At 44.8% G+C, this 25,631-nt stretch overlaps 1 protein-coding gene across 3 annotated transcripts in view; it reads left to right on the top strand.

The window, feature by feature from the left end:
* LOC147662653 (zona pellucida sperm-binding protein 3 receptor-like) overlaps positions 1–24,200 on the top strand; it is a 351,878-nt gene extending 327,678 nt beyond the window's left edge. For 2 of the 3 annotated variants that reach the window (XM_086951018.1, XM_086951017.1), the window contains one exon: positions 21,659–24,200. In XM_086951018.1, coding sequence (XP_086807144.1) covers positions 21,659–21,808 — 150 coding nt within the window. In that variant the 3' untranslated portion in view covers positions 21,809–24,200. The remainder of the gene's footprint in view (positions 1–21,658) is intronic. The other variant, XM_086951019.1, reaches the window with a different exon arrangement.
* The last annotated feature ends 1,431 nt before the right edge of the window (positions 24,201–25,631 follow it).

Here is a 25,631-nt window from a genome sequence, read left to right on the forward strand (position 1 = left end):
CCGGTGTTCTAGTCACCCGCGCGAACCTCGCTGCTCACTCCTTGATCGAGCTGCAGCACAGGCGCGGGTGAGCAGTGTCCCCGCTAGGCGCCGCCTCACTCGCTTGGACATCCGATTACCGCCACTGGGCCTGCACGGAAATCAGTGCTTCGCCGGCTCCCTCTCCTCCGACAGCCGCACCACTGGGCCTGCGCAGAGATCAGCGCTTCGCCGGCTCCCTCACCTCATACAGCCGCACCACTGGGCCTGCACAGAGATCAGCGCTTACTTCACTCAAGCGCCCAGCCCAGCATCACCTTCGCCGACGCTCGCCTCCGCTTCAGAGGCCCCTCAGCAGCGCAGGGCGTCGAATCTCGCTCCGGTCTTCTCCTTTGATTTACCGGTGAGGTGATCCCACGGAAGGCAATGGGGGGGAAAGTTTCCCAGAGAGCAGCTTGGGAAGTGGGGGTCAGAGGGGCTCAGGGGGCCTACAGCCACGGCCGTACTGATTCCTTCAGGAAGCAAAGTCTTATGAGAGGGTTTGGTCAGGGGCAAGAGGGGGAACGTCTTCTCGAAGAGGTTGTCTATCCCTCAGACAAACTAACTACTCCTAGTGCGTCCTCCTCCCCACACCACTGCCTCTCTCCTCCAGCTCACTGAACTGCACAAAATGGCTTCCGGACCCCTGCCCTTTTATAGACTGGCCACACAGGGTCCAGTAGGGTCCAGAAGGTTCTGGAAGGCCTTAATGTTAACCTATGGGGCATTCTAGGGAATGGCAGTTGTGACAGTTGAAAACCACCATTTTGTAGATTTGATTGAATTCCAGTCAGAAAAGGCACCTAGGCCTGAGGTGAAAAACTATGAGGGCAAAAAGCATCTATCCCCCAGGCCAACACCATACAACTCTAGTGGACGCAAAAAGATAAAAAGGGTATGAGGGGCAAAAAGGGGACAAAATAAATAATTAATAGGAGGGGCTACGCAAAAGGCCAGACAGGTCTAACACCAAGGTACTGGCATTAGCTATCTCAGTTTGTGGCAGTGATGGCTGCCATGGAATGGGAGTGGTGGGTGGGGGTGGGATTATTACAAAAAAAATTGACAATAAAAAAAGTAACGTACCTTTTGCTTCGACACCACGCTGCCGCACGTATTTCCTCCCTCCTCTTCCTCATGATTTACCGGAAGCTTCCAGGCTCTCCCAGCCAATCACAATGCTGCAGGATCAGCGTTGTGATTAGTCTGAGCGTGCTGTTTGGACGCTCAGGCTGTGCCTGGGGAGGCTGGGCATGTTCTCCAATGAGCTGTGCAACACAGTCCACTGGAAAACATGCCAAGTGCGCATGACGATTTGGCCTCACTCTGTTTGGCGTCACGGAGACCAGCCCCGCACCCACCTGGCTCCATGCTTTGCAAAGAAAAATAAAATGATAATAACGTTATGTTATTATCATTTTCATTTTCATTTTCTTTTGTGCACTGCTGACTTAGCAGTGGTTCGACACTCCTCCACTTTAGCGGAGGAGCCACCACTGGTTTATGGTTGTTTAAACTCCAGGGTCCCACTGATTTTAGTTCACTGCTGAAGATTAACACTGTTGTATTATTTAGATTGACTTACAAATTATTGTCCAGGGTGTGCGAGGATAACTTGTGTAGCAGCCTCTGTAAGCCCACCTTGGTTTGGCTGAAGAGAACAATATCATTTTCATATAATATGCTGGTCAGTTGTTGTACACAGAGTTTGGGCACATGGGCATTTAGTCGATCCAATTCTGGGGTGAGGTCTGCCAGGAAGAGGTTGAATAGTGCCAGGGCTAGCAATCATCCATCCTTGAGATCAGTTGCTCAAGCGTAATTTACATTTTTGATCTATTAATAAAAAATCCAATGTATACCTTTCCAGGAGTGCACCTGGGAATGTATTGTGAACTTTTTGGGCCTTTGCTAAGGCACTTGTTTCTGCTGTTTTTTCTCTACGGGGAAAATATTTCCCCATACAGAAAATTATTTCCCTGTATGGCCACCAAATCTTAGGGTGATTCGTTCTTTGTTCCATCTTAGAAGGGCCACTTCAGTGCTTGACTGGAATAAATCTCTAAATATTTCCATGGTGGACAGATGATGAAAATGTTTTTGGGAATGCCCGCAAACTTTTATTTTTAAAAAAATTTTTTTTATTGAGAATTCATGTAACATAATAACAAAGCAATATGAGTAAATTTGACTGAAGAAACTTGATACAGTGTAGGTAAACCATAAAAATTGACAATAGAGAATAAAATAAAATAAAATAAAAAAAACATGGTGTGTAGAGGTCGGTTAACGAATTACCTTGCTAGTATCTGATTGAAGTTGATAGTTATGAATCATGAGATGTTATTGATATAGATATTGATATTGATATTGATATGCATATGAAAAACATAGTACCGGCTAACACATACAGAAAAGGAAAAAAGTAAATATAGCAAGTAAGAGCATTAGGGACATTACCATAGCCATAATTCTAAAGATCAATGAGTTTGCTACAATCTACTAGTGCGCCAAGCAGCCACTGGTGCCCATATCTTCATCCCCAATTCTCTTAATTTTTTACCCTTCAGTTGATACAAGGCCGCCTCCACATTATGTAAACCCAATAATCTGGATAGCCACATTTGAAAGGTTGGGGCCTCAGTATCTTTCCAAGATGCTGAAATAAAAATTCTTAGTACAGCTGTGGATATAAAAATTAAAGCTTCAGTCTCAGTGTTTAATTTCAATTGACTTTGGCATCCTATAATCATGAGTGTCGGGGACAAGGTTATCTGAGCTTCCAGCAGTCCTGACCAAAATGATTCAATCTCTATTTTGATTGATTCTAGTTTTTCGCACTGATAAAACATATGGATAATGTCAGCTGGGCCTTTGCAGCATCTGGGGCAATTACTGTTCTCCCTCTTGCCCCAATCATGAAGTTTAGAAGGGGTATAATAAAGATTGAATAATGTTTTAAAGTGTTGAACTCTTAAATTGGAGGAGCGTAGGAATCTTCTATCCATTTCTAGGGCTCTATCCAGGTCAATATCCGGATCCTCCAGCTTTGTAGCCCAGGCTGCCTCGGTTTTGCCCATGTCATCCTGGGATTCCTCCAAAAACAGCCTGTACACACCATTAATTCTGGGTTCACCCACCTTCAGATAGTCCAATATCTTGCACCTCTCCCTTAATATAATTCGGGCCTTATTGATCTGATTGTGCTGACCACCTGAGCATATTTATAATCTTGTATACCCTGGAGGGAGTACCTTTGTCTTAATTCTTCCAGAGTTCTACACTCATCCCTAACAATAACTTGCCCCAGTGTCAGGATACCTTTTCCCACCCAGTGTCTCCAGGACCCATCATTACTTAAATTAGGAAAGAGACCAGAATTCCAGAGTGGGGTGTGGTGATTATATTTAGAGATTGCCAGTGCTTTCCGAGCTGCTGCCCAGACCCCCCATATTCCTTCAAGTGTCTTAAGTCTCGACTTGCTATAATATTTCCTTTCTGTTCTCCTTAATAATACCCCGGTAGCCTCGCTGCCAAGTAGTAATTCAAAGATATATGGAATCACGTTATGTCTTCTTGGGCAGTTTAAGCTGCTTCCCACTGGTTTGAATAAGATAGCCATCTGCGTAAGTAAACAGGACCAATGATAGTATCTGACGTTTGGCATTCCCAGACCACCTCTTTCCTGAGGCAGGGACATATATTTCATGGATCTTTTAACCTTACCGTATTGCCACAAGAAGTTCATAAAGATGGATTCTATTTCTTTAATGATTTTCTCCTCTATTTTAAAGGGGATCGACCGAAATTTATATAACACCTTGGGGAACATAGTAATTTTCTGTGTCCATTCTTTTCAGATTCTCCCTCATGGATTTCATGAGAGGGATGAAATTGTCTCTAATTATAAACTCCGGTTGTGCATTGATCGTTATCCCCAGGTAAACCACAGAGTCAACAAATCTGGAGTCTGACTTGTTTATGTTCTTGGAGCAGAGCACCTGTGTCTTACCCACATTTAGGCGATAGCCGGATTGTCCGCCAAATTCGCTCGTAGTACCCACTTCTTCTCGCATAGCTGCTTGGGGATCAGTAGTAATGATAGCTAGATCATCAGCATATGCCAAAATTTTTGTTTGAAATCCATTCGTAACTACCGGTTTAATTGCTGTGTTGTTGATTATTTGGCGTATTAGAGGATCAATATATAGTGCGAATAGAATGGGTGAGCATGGGCATCCCTGCCTTGTCCCCCTTTCCCCCATCATTTCAATTTTCGCCATTGGGGTGGAATACATGGCCTGAATAGCCTTCATAAACCTTGGTCCAAACCCCCTTTCGGTGAGCACACTCCACAGGAATTCTCATCTGACGCGGTCAAAAGCTTTCTCCGCATCTAGGAGGATCATTGCGACCCCTCCCTCCCCGGCAGCATGAATATCGAACAACATAATAGCTCGTCTTATATGGTCTGTGGTTCCCCTACCAGGAATAAAACCATGCTGCCAGGGAGAGACCAGTGACCCAATGATCCGTCCCAAGCGGGTTGCCAAGATCTTAGCGTATAATTTATTCTCCGCATTTATTAGAGATATGGGTCTATATGAACCCGGATTTTCCGTGGGCTTGCCTTTTTATGGAACACCACTATATTGGTGTTCATCCATGACTCAGGGATTAAACCTGTATTTATAACCCTGTTGAAAAGGTCTAACAGAAGTATAGATGTTTCTTCAAAAAAACTTTTGTAGAGCTCAATTGGTAGACCATCGGGGCCGGCAGCCTTCCCTGCTGCTAATTCTTGTATGGCCTCCGAGAGTTCGTCCATAGTAATGGATTGTTCTAATATTTCTCTATCATTCTGAGCCACTTTGATCCCCAATCCTGTCCACTCAGCCATTGGCTCCTCTGTCACCACATCTGATAATATCTTTTGAAGACATCTATAATGTCCTTTGGCTCCTCATAGATCCTGCCCTGCTCTTCTATGCGTGAAATAATATTTTTCGAGGTTGCTTGTCTGATACATAGTGCCAATGCTTTCCCAGCTTGTTCCCCCGTCTCATACATATTCCTTCTTTGTGTTTGATACTCAGCAGCAGCTTTATCGGCTAATTGCTTTTGTATCTCAGCTTTGATAGTGCTCACTCTTTCTAGGCTTATGGTGTCCTGCCTTCTCTCAAATATATCTTTCCTATGCTGTTCCTCCGCTGCTGTTAATTTATTCATTAATTGCTCTCTTTCTAAGTTAAGTCATTTCCAATTATGAGAGGTGTAGCTGCTGGTTTCTCCCCTTAGGGCAGCTTTATAGCTGTCCCAAACAGAGTTTCGCGATGCGCTGTAGCTATTAACATCAAAAAAGGCCTGTGACCAGTTCTTCATGTATGCTATGTATGTGCTATCTGTTAAGAGCTTCTTGTCAAAAGTCCATGGTCTCAGTAGTTTAGCTGGTCTATTCGAAGCTATTGGTAATAACAATGGATTATGGTCTGATATCAGCATAGGTAATTTGCGGATTTCTACTGTGCTAATCTCAGTGGTGGTAATCATAAAGTAATCCAGCTTGGAATATTTCTTAAATGGATGCGACAAATATGTAAAGCCTGCATTCCCTGATTCAATACTACCCCAGACATTGAGCGTACTGCCCGATATACCCGGGGTTTACGCCAGTTGTATCCTATTCCACCTTCGAAATCTGCAGAGATATTAAAATCCCCGCAGACCACTATGGGTGCTGGCCAGCATGCTAGCTCCTTCTCGATATGATTGAAGATGACAGGGTCGTCACTGTTAGCCCCGTATATACTTATCTTATCTTATCTTATTCGGAATTTGTTAAGCGCACGGTCACCCAGAGGTTTCATGGCGCTGAGAGACAGAAGGTGACTGATGAGGCAGAGGTGACAATGCTCTAACCGTGCGCTTGTTTGAATAGCCAGGTCTTCAAGGCTCTCCTGAATTCTACTAGCTTAGTGCAGTTCCGAATAGACAGGGGAAAGGAGTTCCAGATTTTGGGGGCGAGGTAGGCGAAGCGAGATCCACCTAGGCGTTTCTTTTTGTACATGGGTAGCGAGAGAAGGGACAGATGGGCAGAGCGAAGATCCCGGGTCGGTTCGTATTTATTTATGAGATGGTTGACGAACTTGGGGCTTTTGCCGTGACAGGCTTTGAAGGTTATGCAGCCTACCTTAAAGGTGATCCGTTGGGCTATGGGGAGCCAGTGGAGGGAGGCTAGTAGGGGTTTGGCCGACTTCCTGCGGTTGCTCTTAAATATTAATCTAGCCGCTTGACTTTGAGCAATCTGCATGCGTTTAACGAGGGTGAGAGGAAGGCCCAAGTAGATAGAGTTGGAAAAGTCCAGACGTGAAAGGACCAAGGCGATTATCACCTGAATGAGTGCAGAATGAGACAGCAAATGGGCGATTTTTTTTATCTTTCTTAGCTGAAAAAAGCAGGAAGAGATCACTGTTCCGACCTGGGTTTTCAATGAGAGGTCGGAGCAGAGAGTAACCCCGAGGCTTTTCACTGAATGGGTGGGGGAAGGAGGGGAGCCCATCGAGGCTGGCCAGAAGTGGGGGCCCCAGCTTAAAGCGCTGTTACCAGGGAGTACAAGCTCGGTCTTTCCAGGGTTGAGCTTAAGATGGTTCTGGTCCATCCAGCTCTGGATGTGCAGCATGGTGGTTTGAAATTCCTTAGTAGAGTCCATAGAGTTGAGGGGGAATATCAGCTGCAAATCGTCCGCATAGTTGTAAATGGTGACATTTCTGTGTTTCAGGGAGTGCAGTAGCGGTTTGAGATATAAGTTAAAAAGGAGGGGGGATAATGAGGAGCCCTGTGGGACACCGCAAGAGGTGGAGAGTTTGGGAGCAATGAAATTCTCCAGTTTTACTGCCTGGGATCTGTCCGTTAGAAAGGACTTGATCCAGTCGAGGGCAGCGCCGTTGAGGCCGGCTTGTTCGACACGGTGTAATAAGATGGAGTGATCCACCGTGTCGAACGCAGCCGACAGGTCGAGAAGTACGAGGGCTTGGTGAGTTCCATTGTCGGCGTTGGTCCTTAGAGTGTTCTGGACAGCGAGGATCACGGCCTCGGTGGAATGTGCCTGGCGGAACCCGGCTTGGTTAGGCTCCAGGTAGTTGGATGTTTCTATAAAATTGGATATGCAGCTGGTAACATGGGCTTCGAGCAGTTTGGCGCCATAAGTGAGAAGGGATATGGGGCGGTAGTTGGAGAGATTGGAGGGATCAGCCCCCGGTTTCTTAATAAGAGGGACTAAAGTAGCGTCTTTGAATGAGTTGGGGACTATTCCTTGTAGTAGGGATGTGTTCAGAAGGGGGAGTATACCTTGAGGTAGTGAGGTATAGACTTCCTTTAGTATGTGCGGAGGGCAGGGATCATTGGGGGACCCAGATTTTACACGGTTCATCAGTTCCAGCAGTTTGGGTGGATCGATGGGGGGGATTTCCTGGAGTGTGTGTGGGTTGCTGCTAATGTCCAGGTTGTCAGCCATGGCATGGTTGGTAAGAATACTATTTTTTATGGTGTCGATCTTCTCCTTAAAAAAGTCATTGAGCCGGTTGCACATCATTTGGGATGGTGTTTGAGAGGGAGAGGTTCTAGAGTCGTTACACAAATCGTTTACGACTCTGAAGATTTCTCTTGATTTATTTTGAGCATTAGATATTTTTTCGGAGAAAAAGGCTGCTTTGGCGGATAGGATAGCGCTCTTGTAAATTGTACGAGCAGTCGTGTAGTATGTTCTATCTTCTTGGTGGTAGCCATGCCTCCATTTCCTTTCCAGTTGGCGAAGTTCTAATTTTTGTTTTTTTAGGTCGGCAGAAAACCACCTGTGGGCGTCCATGCGGCGGGCGCGGGCGAATCTGGTTAAGGGAGCATGTTCGTTGCATGCAGATAGAAGCCATTCAGTGTGTGCCTTATCCATTGAATTGATATCGATGTCAGGGGCCGAGGGGGGGATAGAGTTAGTCAGGGTGGATAGGAAATCATGGTGGTTTAAAGATCTCCATTTCCTGGCTAGCCCTCCCAAGGGCGCATGATTTTTGGAATTGCCTTGAGAGGTAAGGGAGAATTTTAGCAGATGGTGGTCAGACCATATGCATGGTGAAGCCGTGGGGTTGGAAGTGGAAATATTATGGGACCAGATGTGGTCCAAAATATGTCCTTTTTCGTGGGTGGGGGTCGAGACGTGTTGACGGAAGTTTAGATTGGAGAGGAGCTCAAAAAGTTCTGTAGCATGAGGTCCGGCTTCCAGACTATTATACCAGTAGTTAAAATCTCCTATTACCATGACTTTATCGTAGTCAACGACTAAGGTGGCCAATTGCTCAGTCAGGGAGACTGGGAAGGAGGGCATTGATGTGGGCGGACGATAAATCAGTGCAAGTACCATGGTTCCTATATTAGTGTCAAATTTGATGACTAGGTTTTCAGTTTCTGATAAGTCTAAAGAGGGTAAAGTAGTGAACGTGTGGTCTTTGTGGATGATGGCGGCGACGCCGCCTCCAGATTTTCCTGTTTTTCTGTTTGCAGACAGGATGTAGTAGTCGGCTGGTAGGGCAGTAAGGATATCTGGTAAGGAGTCTGCGGTGAGCCATGTTTCGGAGACAAATAGTATGTCTGGTCTGTCAGACTTGAGTAGTAGAAAGATGTCTAGTTGGTGTTTGACCAGGGATCTGGTATTCAGATAAAGGCAACGGAAGGTCCGAGTCTTGGGATTGGAGGGGGGCTTGGAAGGGTTACGGCTTTGAGGTGTGGTGGAGGGTAACGCGTGCGTATAATGGTAAGGATACTACATATAGTAATACCAGAATTCATTTCGCATAGTGCCCACCGCCCCATGGTGTCAGTCTTGAATCGTTTAGCTCCCCCCAGACCGATCTTGCCAATGATAGCGACCCCCCTAATAGTAGACGTTTGGGAGGAGCAGGATAGAATCTCAAATCCCTTTATATTTAACCAATGCCTTTTCTCCCATGGCAAATGGGTCTCCTGTATGCACATGATATCTGTGCGTGTAAATTTAAGAAATTCCTCTAATCTTCCCCTTTTTTCCCAATCATTTAGACCTCCTACATTCATAGAGCAGATCCTAAGTTTTGACATAGTTCTGTTTTAAATCCTTCCTTTGGTTCAACCTTCCACTTGATATAGTAAAGAAACGTTCAACTTCATACCTTGTTACAACTTTAAATCCTAATCTGATTATATTACAAAAAAAAAAAGGGAATGCCTGCAAACATAGGTGTTTCTTAGTGTTCCCAAACGTCCATGGTAACCCCTGCTTTAGTAAATTCACAAACACCTGCCAGAAATCCCTTTGTAAATTCCTGGCAGGTTTAGATAAGGTAAATATGTTCACCCACTTACATTTACCATTGTGAATAGGCTCCATTATGTTTTGCAAAAGCAGTTTACTGCCCATTAAGATATTTTCTGCTTTGTGCAAAGTAATTTGTGTTCAGACCAACATATCCAGTTTTTAAAATGTCTTCACTAAATTTAATTAAGTAAACAGTGAGCCTTAGGTTCTTAAAAACCATCCTATTTGAAAGAATTTAGAGTGTCTTCATCACCCACCCCATCGGTTATTTAGTTTACTGAATTTGGCCCTATTGACAGTGACATAAACTGAACCCTAGTCCCATGACCTTATTTTACATGCCCTGTATGGGCCCCACTGCACTAGCTCCAAGTACATAATATCCACTGATCATGGCTAGCGCACTGAAGGCAGCTCCCAGTAAAACCAATACCATCCAGGGCAGCCAAGCGATCGACACTAACTCACTGCTCTTATCAATGCAGCTTGGCGCCCTAAACTTTTATGGAGACCTGCAAGAAAGGCCAAGTAATCCACATGCTCCAGTCTATGTGCTGAGACTAATCCAGTCCCAGTACCTGCTTTGGTCACCACTGCTTCTCCAAGCAGAGACCTATATGTTCCCAATGCAGCATTTCCCAGTGCAGCTCAGAGCCTCCATCCTACTGTGACAAGCAACCAATGTTAGCAGGAAGATGAAAGTGTGTCAGTGTGTGACTTCGGTTCCATACACAGTGCATCCAAGTGCTGCCTTATTGCAGCTAAGCACCTTCCAGTGCAGTTCATATTTCTTTCTGTGTAGTCCGACCATTTAGCATTATAGCTCATTATGTCCTCAGCACCTCCCAGTGTATTGCCTAGCTCCTCTCATTAGTCGCCAACACCCCCAATGCAGCAAGTTCAGCATTCCTTACTTCCAAGTGCTCCACTTCTCTGGGCACTGCCTACACTTTCTATGTTCCAATAAATGCTACCACATAGTGGATTTAAGTTTGCGCGAACCTGGTTGGCACTGGGCGTGAAAACATGATCTATGCGGATGCTCTGCAATGGCAGTTGAAAGCAGACAAAGTCTCCTTGTGAAACACTGGGGGAAAACAGGCTGCTGATTCCCACTAGGTATTCCCCCAAAACATGCAATTCCTTTAATTTCCCCACACCTGGAATTACCTTGGCTGCTAAATGTAATGCCAGTGTTGGGGAAACAATGGTGTTGTTAGCTTTGGGCAACCCATAGTTAGAGCCTCATTGTAGGTGTCACACTAGAAAACACTTTAAATTTATAAGGAAACATTGGCACCAATACAGGGGCTAGTGACACTGGCTTAGGTACTATGTCAGATTCATTGAAACAGCACGGGGAAACACAGGCATTCTTACTGACTCTCGGATAGGGAAACATGAACACTAAGGGCCTGATTAGAACTTTGGTGGTGTGGGATCAGGCCTGCCACACCATCGGCCCTCTCCCAAACCACCAAAGCTGTGTATGCACCGCCCACCAGATTATGAGTTTTCTCGTGTCTGCCGGGCATTTCTTTGGCCGTACCACGGCGGTGCCTCTGAAAATGGGCACCGCAATGGGAGCGGAAAAGGCAGTTCCTGCAGGAACTGGGGTGCATGCACATGGGGCACAACATGTGCCCCTCTGCATGCACCCACTTGCAGAGAGCCAAGAGGGGGCCCTGTAGGGCCCTCTTTCTTTCCTCAATGCCATGTAAGAACCTTCATGAGACCTATGGCGGCGAGGAAAGTCGTAATATACTTGGTGGTGCAGCATGACACGACCAAGCACATTGCGGCCCTCAAATCGCCGCGCCACAGTCGGTTGCAGCAGTGCCATGGCCATCCGACCACCCAAGTTGGAACCCAGCGGTCGCACCAAAGGTGCAGCAGTGGCCAGACCACCACCCGTGAGCCACCATGAGTTTGGTGGTCCTCGGATGGCCAAACTCATAACTACACACTTAGTCCGCACCTGAAAATAGACACTGGATAAAGGATACATGAACACTTGGATAGGGAACCACGGCCACTGGGGCAGAAGATATTATCCCTGGGACAGGAAGATGAGGACAGAGAGGTATCAACACATGGACTAAGAGACACAGACCCTAGGAAAGGGAGATATCGATCTCAGGACACTGAGTCAGAGAAACATGCACTGTGACAAGGAAAGAATGGGGAGTGAGACACAGGCATCAGTACAATCAGCCAGGAGCCAAAGGATCGAGAGGCATGGGACCCAATTTGAGAGAGCAAGGGCCAGTGTGGGAAACAAGGTCAACAGAGTAAGGAAAAAACACTCTGGGAGAGGGAAGCACGGACACTGGATATGGAGACGGGGAGACTGAGTGTGGGAAACAAACATCTAGTTCATACCTAAAAAATGAACGGGTAAACATGGACACAGGGAAACACATATAATGACAAAGGAAACACTACCACTATAGTAGAGAAACACTGACTGCAAGACAGTGAGACAAGGGCACTAAGTCTGTAAGTAAATAGAAATGCAGGGGCAGGAAACATGGGCATTGCAACGGGGAAACTCAGACACTGAAACAAGGATATTTGTGTACCAGGACAGCAAGACACAGGCACAGAGATAAGAACATTCAGGTACCCAGACAGAGAAACACTGGAATAGGAAATGAACACACAGGGTCAGTGAAACAGAGACAACATGTGAACTCAGAAGTAGGGCTACACTTGAACTGGACAGCCTGACGTTGAAAAGGGCTTGATATAAAAAATAGGCAAATATAGCACTTTTTAGGTCGAGCCTAGCGTTGCAGCGTATGCGCTCCTCGCTTTTCGAGGCATATTGTATTAGGGTATGTTTTAGCAGTGGAGTGGAAGCCCCACCCATATTTTTCATTGGCTGGTATCTTCGTCCATGGTAAACGCTGGCTTCCGATTGTTAATGAGGCTTCTTAGTTTCTCCTTGTTACCGCCCTGTCTCCTTTTGTGGCCGCTCATCAGGACTGGATCTTTTACTTGCGGCCTCCTTCATTTAGTCTGTAAGCCCTTTTTTCCCATTCACGCAATGGCGACAGCTTGTTTGTTAGGAAGATTAAGTGATTTGCCCAGAATCACAGGATTGCCAAGACTCAAACCCAGTTATCCAAATTCGAGGTTGACCGCCCTAGCCGTTAGGCCAACTCCTTTCCCCATTGCTTTACAGTTTCTTATAAATGTACTGCTTCTGAGGGCAGGTACACCCCATGCACTGATAAACATCCCTCATAGTATGACACACTTAATGTAGTGTATTACAATCCCCTTACACTCCTGACACTCACTCATACACTTACTGCTGTGGTATTAACAAACACCCATTTCTGTGCAGTTTTCTACACTCTGAGATTGCGTGCAGTTTTCCTGCACACATACTACCCCGCACATTCCATGGTACACTGACTGGGGTGCACTTCCTCGCACGCGAACTCCCTTCGCCTGGTCCTTTTACATTGCACATGTCGCGGAATGTCCGAGGATTCTAGGGGCAGCAGCACTCACCTGCCTGCACCCCGAAGTCCCTCCTCTTGGCTACGGGGTGCACGGAGGTACTCTGGAGGAGGCACAGAGGCAGGGCTGGGAGAGCACCCATGGGTGCCCAGTGCTCGAGGGCTCCCCTGAGATGTGCGCACGCGCCTCCTTCACAGGAGCCTCTGTGCAGTACTTGCAGTGGGGGGATCGCTGGCTGCACCTTTCAGGGAGCAGCCCTCTCTAGCATAGATGCCGACAGAGAGCAGACACCACGCAGCCTGAATGTTAGTACACGTGTCTGCACGCCGACTGTGCACATGTATGTGAACAGAAGTGTGACAGGCAGCAGATGCCTGTCCGTGCTAGGGAATGTCTGTCAATGTGTGTTTCTGTGTGTGTTTCTGTGTGTTTCTGTGTACCCTATGAGCACTTTGTGGTGTGTCAGTGCGTGGAGTTGTGTGAGTGTCTGTGTCCAAAAAGATGTGTGTGTGTACGTGTGCAGATGAGTGTGTGTGTCTTTCGGACACTGTGATTCTCAGTGACTGTGCACACGTGTTTTGGTCTAGGTATCAGCATCAAGGAGTGCTTTGTTTCTACGTGTGTTTTTCGGCACGTATCTGTCAGATTTTAGATATGATTGTCCATGGACGCTGGTTTGGAAGTGGTGCAGATATGCTTAAATGTCAGAGTGAACGTGTTGATGTCTGCATGTGTGCGTGACTGTCAATCCATGTGAGCGTGTCTGTGTCCGTATACAGATGTGTTTGTGTGCATGTGTATGGATACAGATGTTTTTTGTGTGTGTGTGTCTGTAGATAGATGTGTTTGTGTGCGTGTGTCTGTGCTCGTATACAGATGTGTTTGTGTACGTATGTCAGTGTCGGTATGCAGGCTGGTTGTGTGTCAGTGCCCGCTCGCAGTAGCCAAGGGAAAACACGGAAGTCGGGTAGACGCGCTTGGTTTATACTGTCTTCAAGATGTTGCCAAGGGGACAAAGCTGGAGCTTATGGTGCTTGCAAGAAGAGGTTGAGTTTTTTATACAGGCACACTGGATGATGATGCTCGCTTACTATAGAGGAAGATTAGCCCCTGAAGAAGGAACTGCATTCAGTTCCGAAATGCATTGAGCGCCAACATTGAACAGCAAATGAGATTGCGAAAATGTCTCTTAATATTTATTTTGTTTTTGTACATAGAATTGAAAATTGACAATGATTGTATGATCAATTCATTGACACATTGGGAATGTAAAGTACAATGTTGAAAAATTGTCTTTGTGTTAAAAAATATATTTGATGAAAAAACGAAAATAAACATTGTTATATACTGATCAAAACTGGATTAAAAATTGGTGTCAGTACACTAGGTGAAGTGTGCGCAACTAAGTCAAGCCTTGATGCTTGTTATAACCAGATATTACTACTAACAAGAGGTGACAGCTCTTGTACGTTGCAGCACCCCTTATTTTATTTTTTTTTAGACTAAGCAGGAGTACAATTAGGTGTGCACCCCCACATATTAATATATTATAAGTAGCCTGTGTCAGACAGTAGGGGTATGTGTTTGCTCTTGCATTCAGCCAGTGAGACTGTGCATTAACACTTCTGAAAGTGAGAGCCCTTTGTCATGCTGTTTTAGGGCCCACAGAAGTTTAGGAGTATTTGAAGCATCAATGCGTCTTGTACAATCCATTTGCAGCCGCTTCTCATCGCTCTCACAAACACATGATAACTGTTGCCTGACATGGCTAGCAAAAGCTTTCGTGGCTACCTTGGCTCTCCTTCGGCAACTGTGGGTGAGCAGAGAAGGCTCACTCACATGAGATGGGTTAGGGACTAGGGGCAAGATCTACAACCTTTTTTTGCGGTCGCAAACAGGAAATCGGTCCTTTTGCGACCGCAAAATATGTCTGCCCCATGTACAAACCTTCTTTTGAGAGTCAGTAACCTATCACCGACTCGCAAAATAGGGTTAGCGACTCTCTATTAGGAAGGGGCGTGCCAAGGGGCGTCCCTTCCTAATAGCAACTTGCACTTGCGACAATGCACTTGCAGTGTACCACCTTGAAGTAGGTGGTAAGCCACTGCAAATGGGAAGGATTCCCAGGGGACCCCTTCACCTTTGTGAATGTATGCAAAAATATTTTTTAAGAGCAGTCAGTGGTCACACAGACCACTGCCTACTTTTACACAAGCATTTGCAAAGCAATAGGTCTCGCATTTACACAAGTTTAAGCTATTGGCATTGTAAATGACAATGCTTTTTATTTATGTATTAAAAACGAAAACAAAAAAAAGGTATTGTTATTTGCATGTCAATTGCTCAAACTCGCGTAAATGCAAGACCTATTGCATTGCAAATGCTTCTTTTGAATTGGAAACGTGCTGCACAAGAAAGTGTATTTTTTTCTTACTAAAAATGGCGTCAACAAACGGTTTACTTAGCTAAGATAGCCACCTTACCAGCTTTTAGGGACAAGCAGAGTTGTAAAAAATACAACGTTTTGGCATTTCTCTAAGTGGGCGTCCTTTTGCCTATTTTATGTGGTTTCAACCTACTTGCAGTTTGTGTTTGAAATAGGTGTGAACCCCATCGGTGAACCCAGGGAGCTATACATTTGTGAGAACTAAGCAATACTCTGAATTCAGCATGGGGCATTTGTGTAGTTCACTCATAGTTTACTAAAAGAAACTAGTCATTGAAGTAAAAAATAAATGAAAAAATATGGGAACAATGAAATAGCTTATGAATTATACCATTACTTGCATCAGAACCTTCTTGTCACAGGAATATATAGTGTTTGTTAATTGTCTAAAAACATGTGCTATCCAGAAACAACAACTTAGCTGGAGCCTATAACGATTGTTCAGTGTGGAGAAGTTATGCTTCAATTCCTATGATAAAATCTCATGAACGGAAAATGGTTATGATGGAAATCTGTGCATTTTTAAATGTCCCCAGATGCTGAGTTGTGATTTGTAAAACTGAAGTTGGGGTTCCCATTCAATATTTGATTACGACGTCTCCGAAAGCAGAACACACGCGGAGGCCGCGCGAGAGTCACAGCGCCTGCCCAGCAAGCAAGGAAAGCATCGGCAGAGCCTACGACAGGCGGGGGAAGGTCGCGTCCACACACCAGGCCCCAGCCGGGGATAGTTAGGAAAAAGAGGAAAAAAACAAGCATTGGCAAAACCCAATACCGAGACAGAAGACAACACAAAGATACGATCAGACGCATGCAAGTCAGAGAGCAAGGGCAAAGCACAACGGTTCAAGGGACAACGCAAAGAAAAGCTCAAACCCCATCAAGCCAACAAGCTTTGGCAAAGCCTAAACAGGTGGTACTTCAATACAGTGTACAACACCGCACATTGCCAATCAAATGTCCAACACACAGGATAACAATGCAATGCCACAACAAGCTGCTGCAGCGCAGCCTCCACCCCAACAACAAGTAGCAGCACCAGCACCACTAGTAGGAGCGCATGTTCAACACTCCGCACACGCGCAAGTGCAGGCATTGCCACCCTTCAGTGGACTAGCAGACCCTTCAACTGCCACGCCCAGGTGGGCTGTATGGCTAGGGAGATTAAACAATTATTTCATAGCCACGAGAGAGAAGGATAACGAGGTGAAACGATCCCTGCTACTTCATTTTGGGGGAGAAGAGATATACAAAGTGTTCAAGCACCTCCCGAACACAGGAGAATCCGATAACTATGACGCAGCAGTTAAAGCACTCAATGCACACTTCGATCCTCAATTAAATCCACATTACAAAAGGTTCAAGTTTAGGCAGTCCCGACAACGAGAGGGCGAAACCATGGATGCATTCCACGCCCGCCTGCGTGAGCTCGTCAGCACGTGCACAGAGGACGACCAGAAAAAAGAAGTCACCGCCCAACTCATTCAAGGATGCAGAAACAAACCACTGAGAACGCTGATCCTCCGTCAACCCAAGATCACGTTAGAAGAAATCGTATTATTAGCAAGATCACACGAGCTGTCAGATGTGCGATCATCAGCAATGGAAGCAGCACTAAACACCAACACAAGCTCTGGAGCGACGATCAAGACGGAGAGAGTCGACGCAATCAGCACGTCTTCACGGGGCGGAAGAGGCAGATGGCCGACCCGGACACAAAGTCCTGCACGTGGAAAGACCTGCTCAAACTGCGGGATTCCGAATCATTTCTCCAGCGTGTGCCGAGGGAGAGCCAGAGGACGAGGACCGTCAGGAAAGAAATCACTGTCCGGAGCAGTCCGTCAACTAGAAATCGAAGAGGGACAGTCACCGCGAAACATGAGATCACCATACCGACGATACGACAGACTCGATGATTCATCTGAGGACGAAGATGACGAGTGTTACTTCGTCTCATTTACGAGTGATTTAAAACGACGGCGAAGACCACAACCTAAGTGTAACATCCTAATAGATGGATCCCCAGCCCGTCGGAGTGATTGACACCGGTGCAACAGTAAACGTCATGGGAATTCAGCAGTACAAGAGTCTAAACCCAAAGCCAAAATTGGTTCCATCCAAGGTCCGCATATTCACATATGGCGGGAAAGAGCCCCTTCCACTGCGAGGCAAAATGGTGGTCCAAGTAAAAGCAGAAGAACACGAGGTCACCACAACGTTCCACGTGGTAGACAGAGAAGCAGACCTCCTCGTCGGCAGCCACACGGCAGAAGACTTACAGCTAATCGCGTTCGCCAACGCTGTCAAGAGCATCCAGGTTGACGAACTACTGCTACAATTCCCAACCCTATTCCAAGGATTAGGCATGATCAAGAGGCCGCCAATAAAATTACACATCGACAAAACAATACAGCCCATTGCTCTCCGGCACAGAAGAATACCGTTCCATCTCAGAACGGCAGTGGAAGACGAGCTAGAGAAGCTAGAACAACAAGACGTGATAGAAAAAGTCACTGGCCCCACCCCGTGGGTTTCACCTATGGTGATCGCCGAAAAACCCCGTCAACCGGGAAAGATCCGCATCTGCATAGACATGCGCATGCCCAACAAGGCAATCAAACGAGAACGACACCTCACACCGACAGTAGATGACATCTTAGCAGACCTCAACGGAGCACAGTGGTTCTCTAAACTCGATCTTAACGCCGGATACCACCAACTCCGACTAGCGGAAGAAAGCAGGTATATAACGACATTCTCCACGCACCTTGGTTTGCGAAGATATAAGCGTTTGAATTTTGGCATCTCGTCAGCTGCCGAAATCTTTCAGAACACGATCAAAGAAGTGCTGTCCGGATTGCAAGGGGTACTAAATGTCAGCGACGACATCCTCATTCATTCAAAAACCAGCGAGGAACACCACCAGAGGCTACGTGCAACACTGAAGCGACTCTCGGAGCATGGTGTCACACTTCACCGAGAAAAGTGCAAATTCTTCCAAAAGACGGTGGAATTCTTTGGTTACATCTTCGATAGCAATGGAGTGAAAGTAGATCCACGCAAGTCACATGCCATCAAGCATGCGCCAGCCCCATTGACAGCGTCAGAGGTGAGGAGCTTCCTAGGGATGGCGCAGTACTGTGCACGTTTCATTCCTGGCCTAGCAACAATCGCAGAGCCACTCCGTGCCCTAACAAAAAAAGATGCACAGTGGAAATGGGGCTCCGAAGAGGAGCAAGCATTTGCAAAGATCAAGGCAGCGCTGTTAGACACCACGACTCTTGACACAGCCAGAAAAACTGAGATCCTGGTCGATGCCAGCCCAGTGGGGCTTGGAGCACTACTCACACAAGAAGCAGAGCCGGGAGTATGGACACCCTTAGCATTTGCCAGCAAAGCGCTAACAGCCACCGAAGCTCGATACTCACAAATCGAGAGAGAGGCGCTAGCAGTAAAATGGGCCTGCAACCATTTCCACTTATATGTAGCAGGGTGCCCATTCCGACTAGTCACCGACCATCAGCCGCTGATACCCCTATTCAGAGGAACAGCCCCACATCCACCTCCCAGAATTGAGAGGTGGGCAATTCAAATACAACAGTACCACATGGACCTTGTCTACCGGCCAGGCGAGAAAAATCTAGCAGACTTCCTATCCCGTCATCCGGCAGCAGAGACCACGGAGTCAGAGGAGGAAGAAACTTTGTTTGAGGAAGAAATCAACCTTCTGGCACAGAGTGCGTGCCCTCAAGCCATGTCAATCCCATTGATATTAGAACATTACCGTCAAGACAAGGTGCTACAGAAAGTGACAAACACCATCCAGACTGGAACATGGCAGGGATTTTTGAAAGACAACCATGACTGGTCAGAAGTAGATCGCACAAGAATAGGACACATATGGAAAATCCACAACGAACTCAGTATGGCTGAAAATGGACTGGTCCTCAGAGGACGCCGAATAGTAATACCCCTAAGTCTGCAAGAGCACGCCACCACATTGGCGCATGCGGGGCACCAAGGGATACAACGGATGAAAAGTCGAATGAGGGAAAAGGTGTGGTTCCCAGAGATGGATGTCAGTATTGACACATTAGTAAAGAATTGCCGAGCATGCCAACTCACCAGCAATCATGAAACTCCAGCACCCATCGTCACCGAGGAACATGCCCCAACACCTTGGTCCTGGGTTAGCATGGATTTTGGCAGTTTCCCTGATGGGCGTACAACAGTCGTGCTCATAGACTCATTTTCTAAGTATCCTATTGTGGAGCTAGCGGAATCCACCAGCTTCAGGAATGTCCAGCCCATTCTAGACAAAGTGTTCGCCATGTTTGGTCGCCCCCAGATACTCAAAACAGATAATGGGCCCCCATTTCAGGGAGGCGAATTTCATGACTTTTTGAATAGCTTAGGAATCAAACATCATCGCATAACACCACAGTGGCCGCAGGCGAATGGTGAAGCCGAGAGGTTCATGCGGACCATTAACAAGGTATTGAGAATAGCCGGAATAGAGGAAAGTGACCCAGAGAAAGCGTTGCAACATTTCCTTGGGGAATACAGAAGTACGCCCCACAGCACAACACAAAGAACACCGTGGTCACTGAGGTTTGCAGGAAATCGACAAGACAGTCTCCCGATGACCGATGGTTGGACAGCAGAGCCATACAAGCCAGAGGAGACCCAAAGGAGGAGGAGGGTGAATAACAACAGAGCGAACTAAAAAGAGGAGAACATGTAGTCGAATCCTAGCACCAGGAGACACTGTGTTGCTGAGAACCCGACGGCCGGGTGGCAAGTTCAGAACGCCATATGAACCCGACCCATGGGTCATCAAAACCACAAAAGGCACCGCAATCACCGCGCAGAGGAATGGAGAAGAGGTAACTCGCAATGTGTCCTGGTTTAAGCGGATCCCCGCAGAGTCAGTAGCAGCTGAAAGAGGCCCCGAAAACCACACGGACAATATGCCCACTGGTCGATGCGAGGATCACACCCAGGAGCCACAACATTAAGGGGAAACGACTCCGTCGGCTGCAGTATCACCAGCGCAATCCCCTATGCGAGCAGTGACCCCTGCGAGAGGAAGGAACATGTACCATCTCAGGCCAAACCCCAAGCCCAGTCAGAAAATGGCGGACTTTGTGTGCTATTCGTGAGCAACTCTGAACTTGGAGAAACAAGACTAACTTGGGAAGGGATGTAACGTTCTACTGGTCCGAAGGTCTCGGCTGAGCCCCGGAACCACTTCCACACATTGTTGCACCTTCAGGCCAGGCGTGGTCTGAAGGCTATAAATAAATGGTCGGAGGTCGCTCAAGACTTCCGGTCCGACCAGAGCTCCACTGTGTCTGTGTCCCCTCATTTCTGCTGCTGCGCATTAGGCCCATGTACAAATCTGGCCAACTCTAGGGAGAAACCTACAGCCTACATAAATGGGTGGGTAAATTGCCTGTAAATGTAAGGGTCGTCCCAAAACGAGTTGCGGAGATATCAGGTTTTCTCCATCAAAATTCAACCATTTGGCAATGAGAATACCGCTGGTATTTGGACCCAGACTCAGGACAGTAGCGGCCAGTGGTGGGAGTGCTGTGGGGCGGAGAGGAGCAGGGTGGGGGGTAGTAAACTATGGCATACGGCCGAACAGAGGTAAGTAAACAAATAAATAAATACAACGAATTTCATTGCGCACGCTGCATTGCCAAATGCGATGCATTTCGTTTTATTTATTTGTTTACTTACCTCCGTTGGGGCTTATTCCATAGTTTACCACCCACTACCCTGCTCCACCCCCACCCCGCCCCACTGCCCCGCAGCACTCCCACCACCGGCCTCTACTGCTCAGGCACCACCTAAGGAAACCTACTAAATCTAGGAAGTTTCTAAAACAAGAAAGTCTAGGGTGATGTGACTTGCTTGGTTCCCACTAGGGGTACTTACCCAGAATGTCCGAAAGTATGAGGATTCACAAAGTTCCTACCATCCTGCGTTCCCACACTTCTAAAACTATATAAACATTACTTCTTGTCCTTCTTTGCTATCACTTCCTGTTTCAAATGTCGAAGGAATAAATGCAACAAAATCCCAAGTAACAAACATTCTGGTCGAAATTGTCATAAAAATGTTACATTGAACCAGTAACAGCTATTCAAACAGTAATTCTATTAGAAGCTGAAAATTATGAAGAACGACAGCGTATTCTATTGCTAGGAAAGTGAATCTACATCCATATTTGCACGTCTTCATAAATGTAACCAGAACACCAACAGAGCACAAGGCATTGTTGGAAAAAGCCCATGACGTAATATTTTACAGGGCACACTATTGTGCAACTAAGACGTTTGTGTCTTTTTCTCAAATCGTGTTTTTGCTTTTAGGCTAAGCAAGCAAGTGCTGAGGGCCTGTGTGACTTAGTGTGGAAAAGCATGACGGAATACTGGAAGAGGATGAACGTGGAGGACAAGTATATACACCTGGAACTGCAAAAACTATGCCTTGACATCAGAAACCTGCATCTTCAGATCTAGAAGGCCAACACTACAAGAATCACCCCCTCAACTAAAAAATGCTTTTTCGATTTTATTCCAAGTTTTGGGTTTTCTGGTAAAAAATGAAATAATTTTTTTTTTTTTAAAGTTGAGTTGTAATTGGAGGGCAACTCCACTGTCATTATTTATCTACCATAGGTCAGTCAGCAACTGCGGCAGAATAGCCTCAGATCCCTTCTCAGGGTCCAGGAACTTTTTTGATTGAGACATTAGAACATGACAAACATTAATAAATGATCCAGTTCATTTATCACTATAACCTGCACTAAGGGCCATATGTATCAACATCCTCATTTGCGATTTCCAAATAGCGATTTTTTAGAAATCGCTATTTGAGAATTGCAAAAAGGGATGTATGTAAAAAATCGAATTTTTTATCTATTTCTTAATGGGCTAGATGTATGAAGCTGAAATAAGTTCACAAATGACGAAATTCGCAGAATTTCAGCGTTTGCGAACTCATTTGAGCAAAATGGTATGTATGTAGGAAATTTCAGTGCAAAATAAGGAATCGCAAATTTGCGATTCCTTATTTTGCGATTGCATGTAAGGAATCGCAAAATTTGCGATTCCTTAAATGCAATGTATGATGCAAAAAAAATTTGCTAATTGTCCCTAAGGAATCACAAATTACCACCAACTTCAAGTTGGTGGTAATTTGCAAATTTCTTTAAAAATGCCCATTTTTGCATTTTTCAAAGTGCAATGTGATGCACATACATGCCCTTAGGGCATGTATGTGCACCACATGTGCACCCATGCTTATTTCAGGGGTGCAACAGGGTGTCCTTTGGACACCCTTGCACCCTTGAAATTATTCTCAATTTGCGATTAGCAAATTGAGAATCACAAATTGAGAATCATTTCACATTCATTCCTATGGGCCTCCTGGCCCATAGAAATGAATGGGAAATTATTCCTTAATTGCGATTAGCAAATTGCGAATTGCAATTAAGGAATACTTTCCCATTTATTTCTATAGGCCAGGAGGCCCATAGGAATGAATAGGAAGTTATTCTCAATATGCGATTCGCAATTTGAGAATCGCAAATTGAGAATAATTTCAAGGGTGCAAGGGCGTCATAAGGACACCCTGATGCATCCCTGAAATTTACATGTGTGTGCATATGGCGCACATACATGCCCTAAGGGCATGTATGTGCGCCACAAGGCACCTTTACAAATGCCAAAAAGTGCATTTGTGAAAGAAATCGCAAATTACCACCAACTTGAAGTTGGTGGTAATTTGAGATTTCTTAATGAGAAATCGCACAACTTGGGTGCTTCATACGTAGCATTTAAGGAATCGCAATTTGCGATTCCTTAAATGCTGCGCAAATCTTGCGATTACTTAATTTTGCGATGCGATTTTACTCATACATCGCATTTTCCGATTTTGTTTGTCGCAAATGCTTCTTTTTTGCGAATTGCAGCGTTTGCGACTGAAAAAACAGATGATACATATGCCCCTTAGACACTTGTTACTAATGTTAGCATAAGATCTGCTGAGCGTTGACAGTATATTCAGGTTTTATAAACGATTTTTAGGAGTGTTAAATACCCTAAATAAGGGATCAAAGAAGCATATCTGATTGAAGGGACAAATTTAAAATATTTTTTAAGCAATCATCCCCAAGACAGTTCGGTCGTACCAAAAATGTATATATTATATAATTACGTAAAGGCGCTTTCTGAGTTCTCTCTTCATCCCTTGGTCTGCTTTATTGTCATTTACATTGTGTTTCTGCCCAATGCAGCAAATAGCATGGGCCAGTGGGTCAACCCATTTTAGCTATCGATTACTTTCTCTATAAATTAAATAGAGGATTTTACCTATGCATGATGTTGTTACTGACTGAGTAAGTAGTTCCCTTCAATAAGGGGGAACCTGAATGCAACTCTGTCCTTTTTTTAATATTAATATATTAATAAAAACATGTTTTATAAATTTGCTCCTTTCACGCACGCAATGCTTGTGGCCTCAATTTTCTAAACAAACGTTTAGCCCCTTTAAATATGGGCACACTTGCATGCACATGAGCTCTCATCCACACTCAAAGAATGCCATCTTTGTGACTGGGCCTCCAACACATTAAACAATGGCCACCCTAGATTACATAAGCAAAAACATAGGTGATTATATTTAAATGGGTTTTTATCCCATTCAAAGATGGTCGCCTTTGTGTGAGCTAGCTGGTGCCTTAACATTCTAGGGGGGCATCTTTGAATATCTGAAAAACATTAAACGACATCAGTGGGTGTGTGTGCATTTTGTAATGTTTTTGTAATACATATTTAAAAAAATGTTATTTTTAAACAGACATAAGCAATGCCAATAAACTGAGAGCACATATCAGGCTATTGCCTTTAACCATTTTTGTCTTTAATTATTCACAATAATTCTGACTAGGTCTCAAAAAAACAAATGAATCTGTGATGATGTGCTTGGATATGGAGACTATCTACAGCAGGTAATGCAGTGCAATAATGTATTGCTATTGTTGATATGGGAATGTTCCTTCCGTGGCATAATGGAATGCTGCCCGAGTGCCCAATTGCATGTGAAACTGGTATCTCAACTTTTTGTTTTACCCTGAAGCCTTAGTAATCTGACATATGCACAGAGGCCTATGGCCATCCTTGGAAATGCAACTGGCGGCACCATATATTGTTTTGGTGATTAATTAGTTTTGGTTCAATGACAGACTATCAATGTAAAAATATAGATGTAAACAATATTGATGAAAAAATATAGAATGCAAAAATATCGACTCCCTATACTTAAAAAGGCAAGTACTAAAATATAGAGGAAATCAATAGCAATGCTAAAAATATAGTTGTACAAAATATCGATTTTTAAATACAAATAGAATAAAATAATACATATTAAATAATAAAATGTATTAAAAAAATAAAGCAGATTATTTAATATACATTTTAATAAATATAACACATAGAATTAATTATAAAAAAAATTAAACACACATTTATTATATATATATATATATATATATATATATATATATATATATATATATATATATATATATATATATATATATATGTATATATATGTATATATATATATATATATATACTTTAAAACAATTAATAAACAATTAATTTTAATTTATTTTACAGCGCTGGGCGAGTTTGGATCACCAGCCTTGCCCCCGCCGAGTGGAAACCTGCTCCTTGGTGGTTGGTGCGGTTGGGGTCTCAGGGGGGCACCGGAGTTCAAACAGCATGCAGGGGAAGCAGCAATATGACATTAGGGCACCATTTTCCGCATTATCAAACTATTTACCCCCGCAAGTTACCTACCTGGATTTTTCAGTGCATTCTGGGACCTGTCTCTCACCTTAGCCTGAATGATTTGCACATGCTCGTGAGCAAGGAGAATCAACTCTGAAACGCGTAGGGATTTTGGTGCAATAATCTGGATGCAGCGCCGGTTTTTCCAAATAGAAGAACACTACCAAGCAAAGAACGTGGTGTTTGTTTTTTCCTGAGTGCAACCTCGAAATGCTCGGACATTTTGCTAAAAAAAAAAATATAGATATATTCACCCGGTCGAAACGCGTCATGTTGGAGAGAAGAATACATTTTGCACTTTCATTGAAAAGTAACCCGAGTTGTGGTCCGTTCCAAATATATATATATATATATATATATCACCTACTGGCGGTCGCCAGTAGGTAGTTATAGTTAGGATTTTTTTCAATGCAAAATCTCAAAATTCTATTTGGAATAACTTTGGCACCGGTTGACGAATCTGCCTGAAAATTTCCTCAAATTTGCC

This window comes from Lissotriton vulgaris, unplaced genomic scaffold (assembly GCF_964263255.1).
Source record: "Lissotriton vulgaris unplaced genomic scaffold, aLisVul1.2 SCAFFOLD_1031, whole genome shotgun sequence".
Classification (NCBI taxonomy): Eukaryota; Metazoa; Chordata; class Amphibia; order Caudata; family Salamandridae; genus Lissotriton; species Lissotriton vulgaris.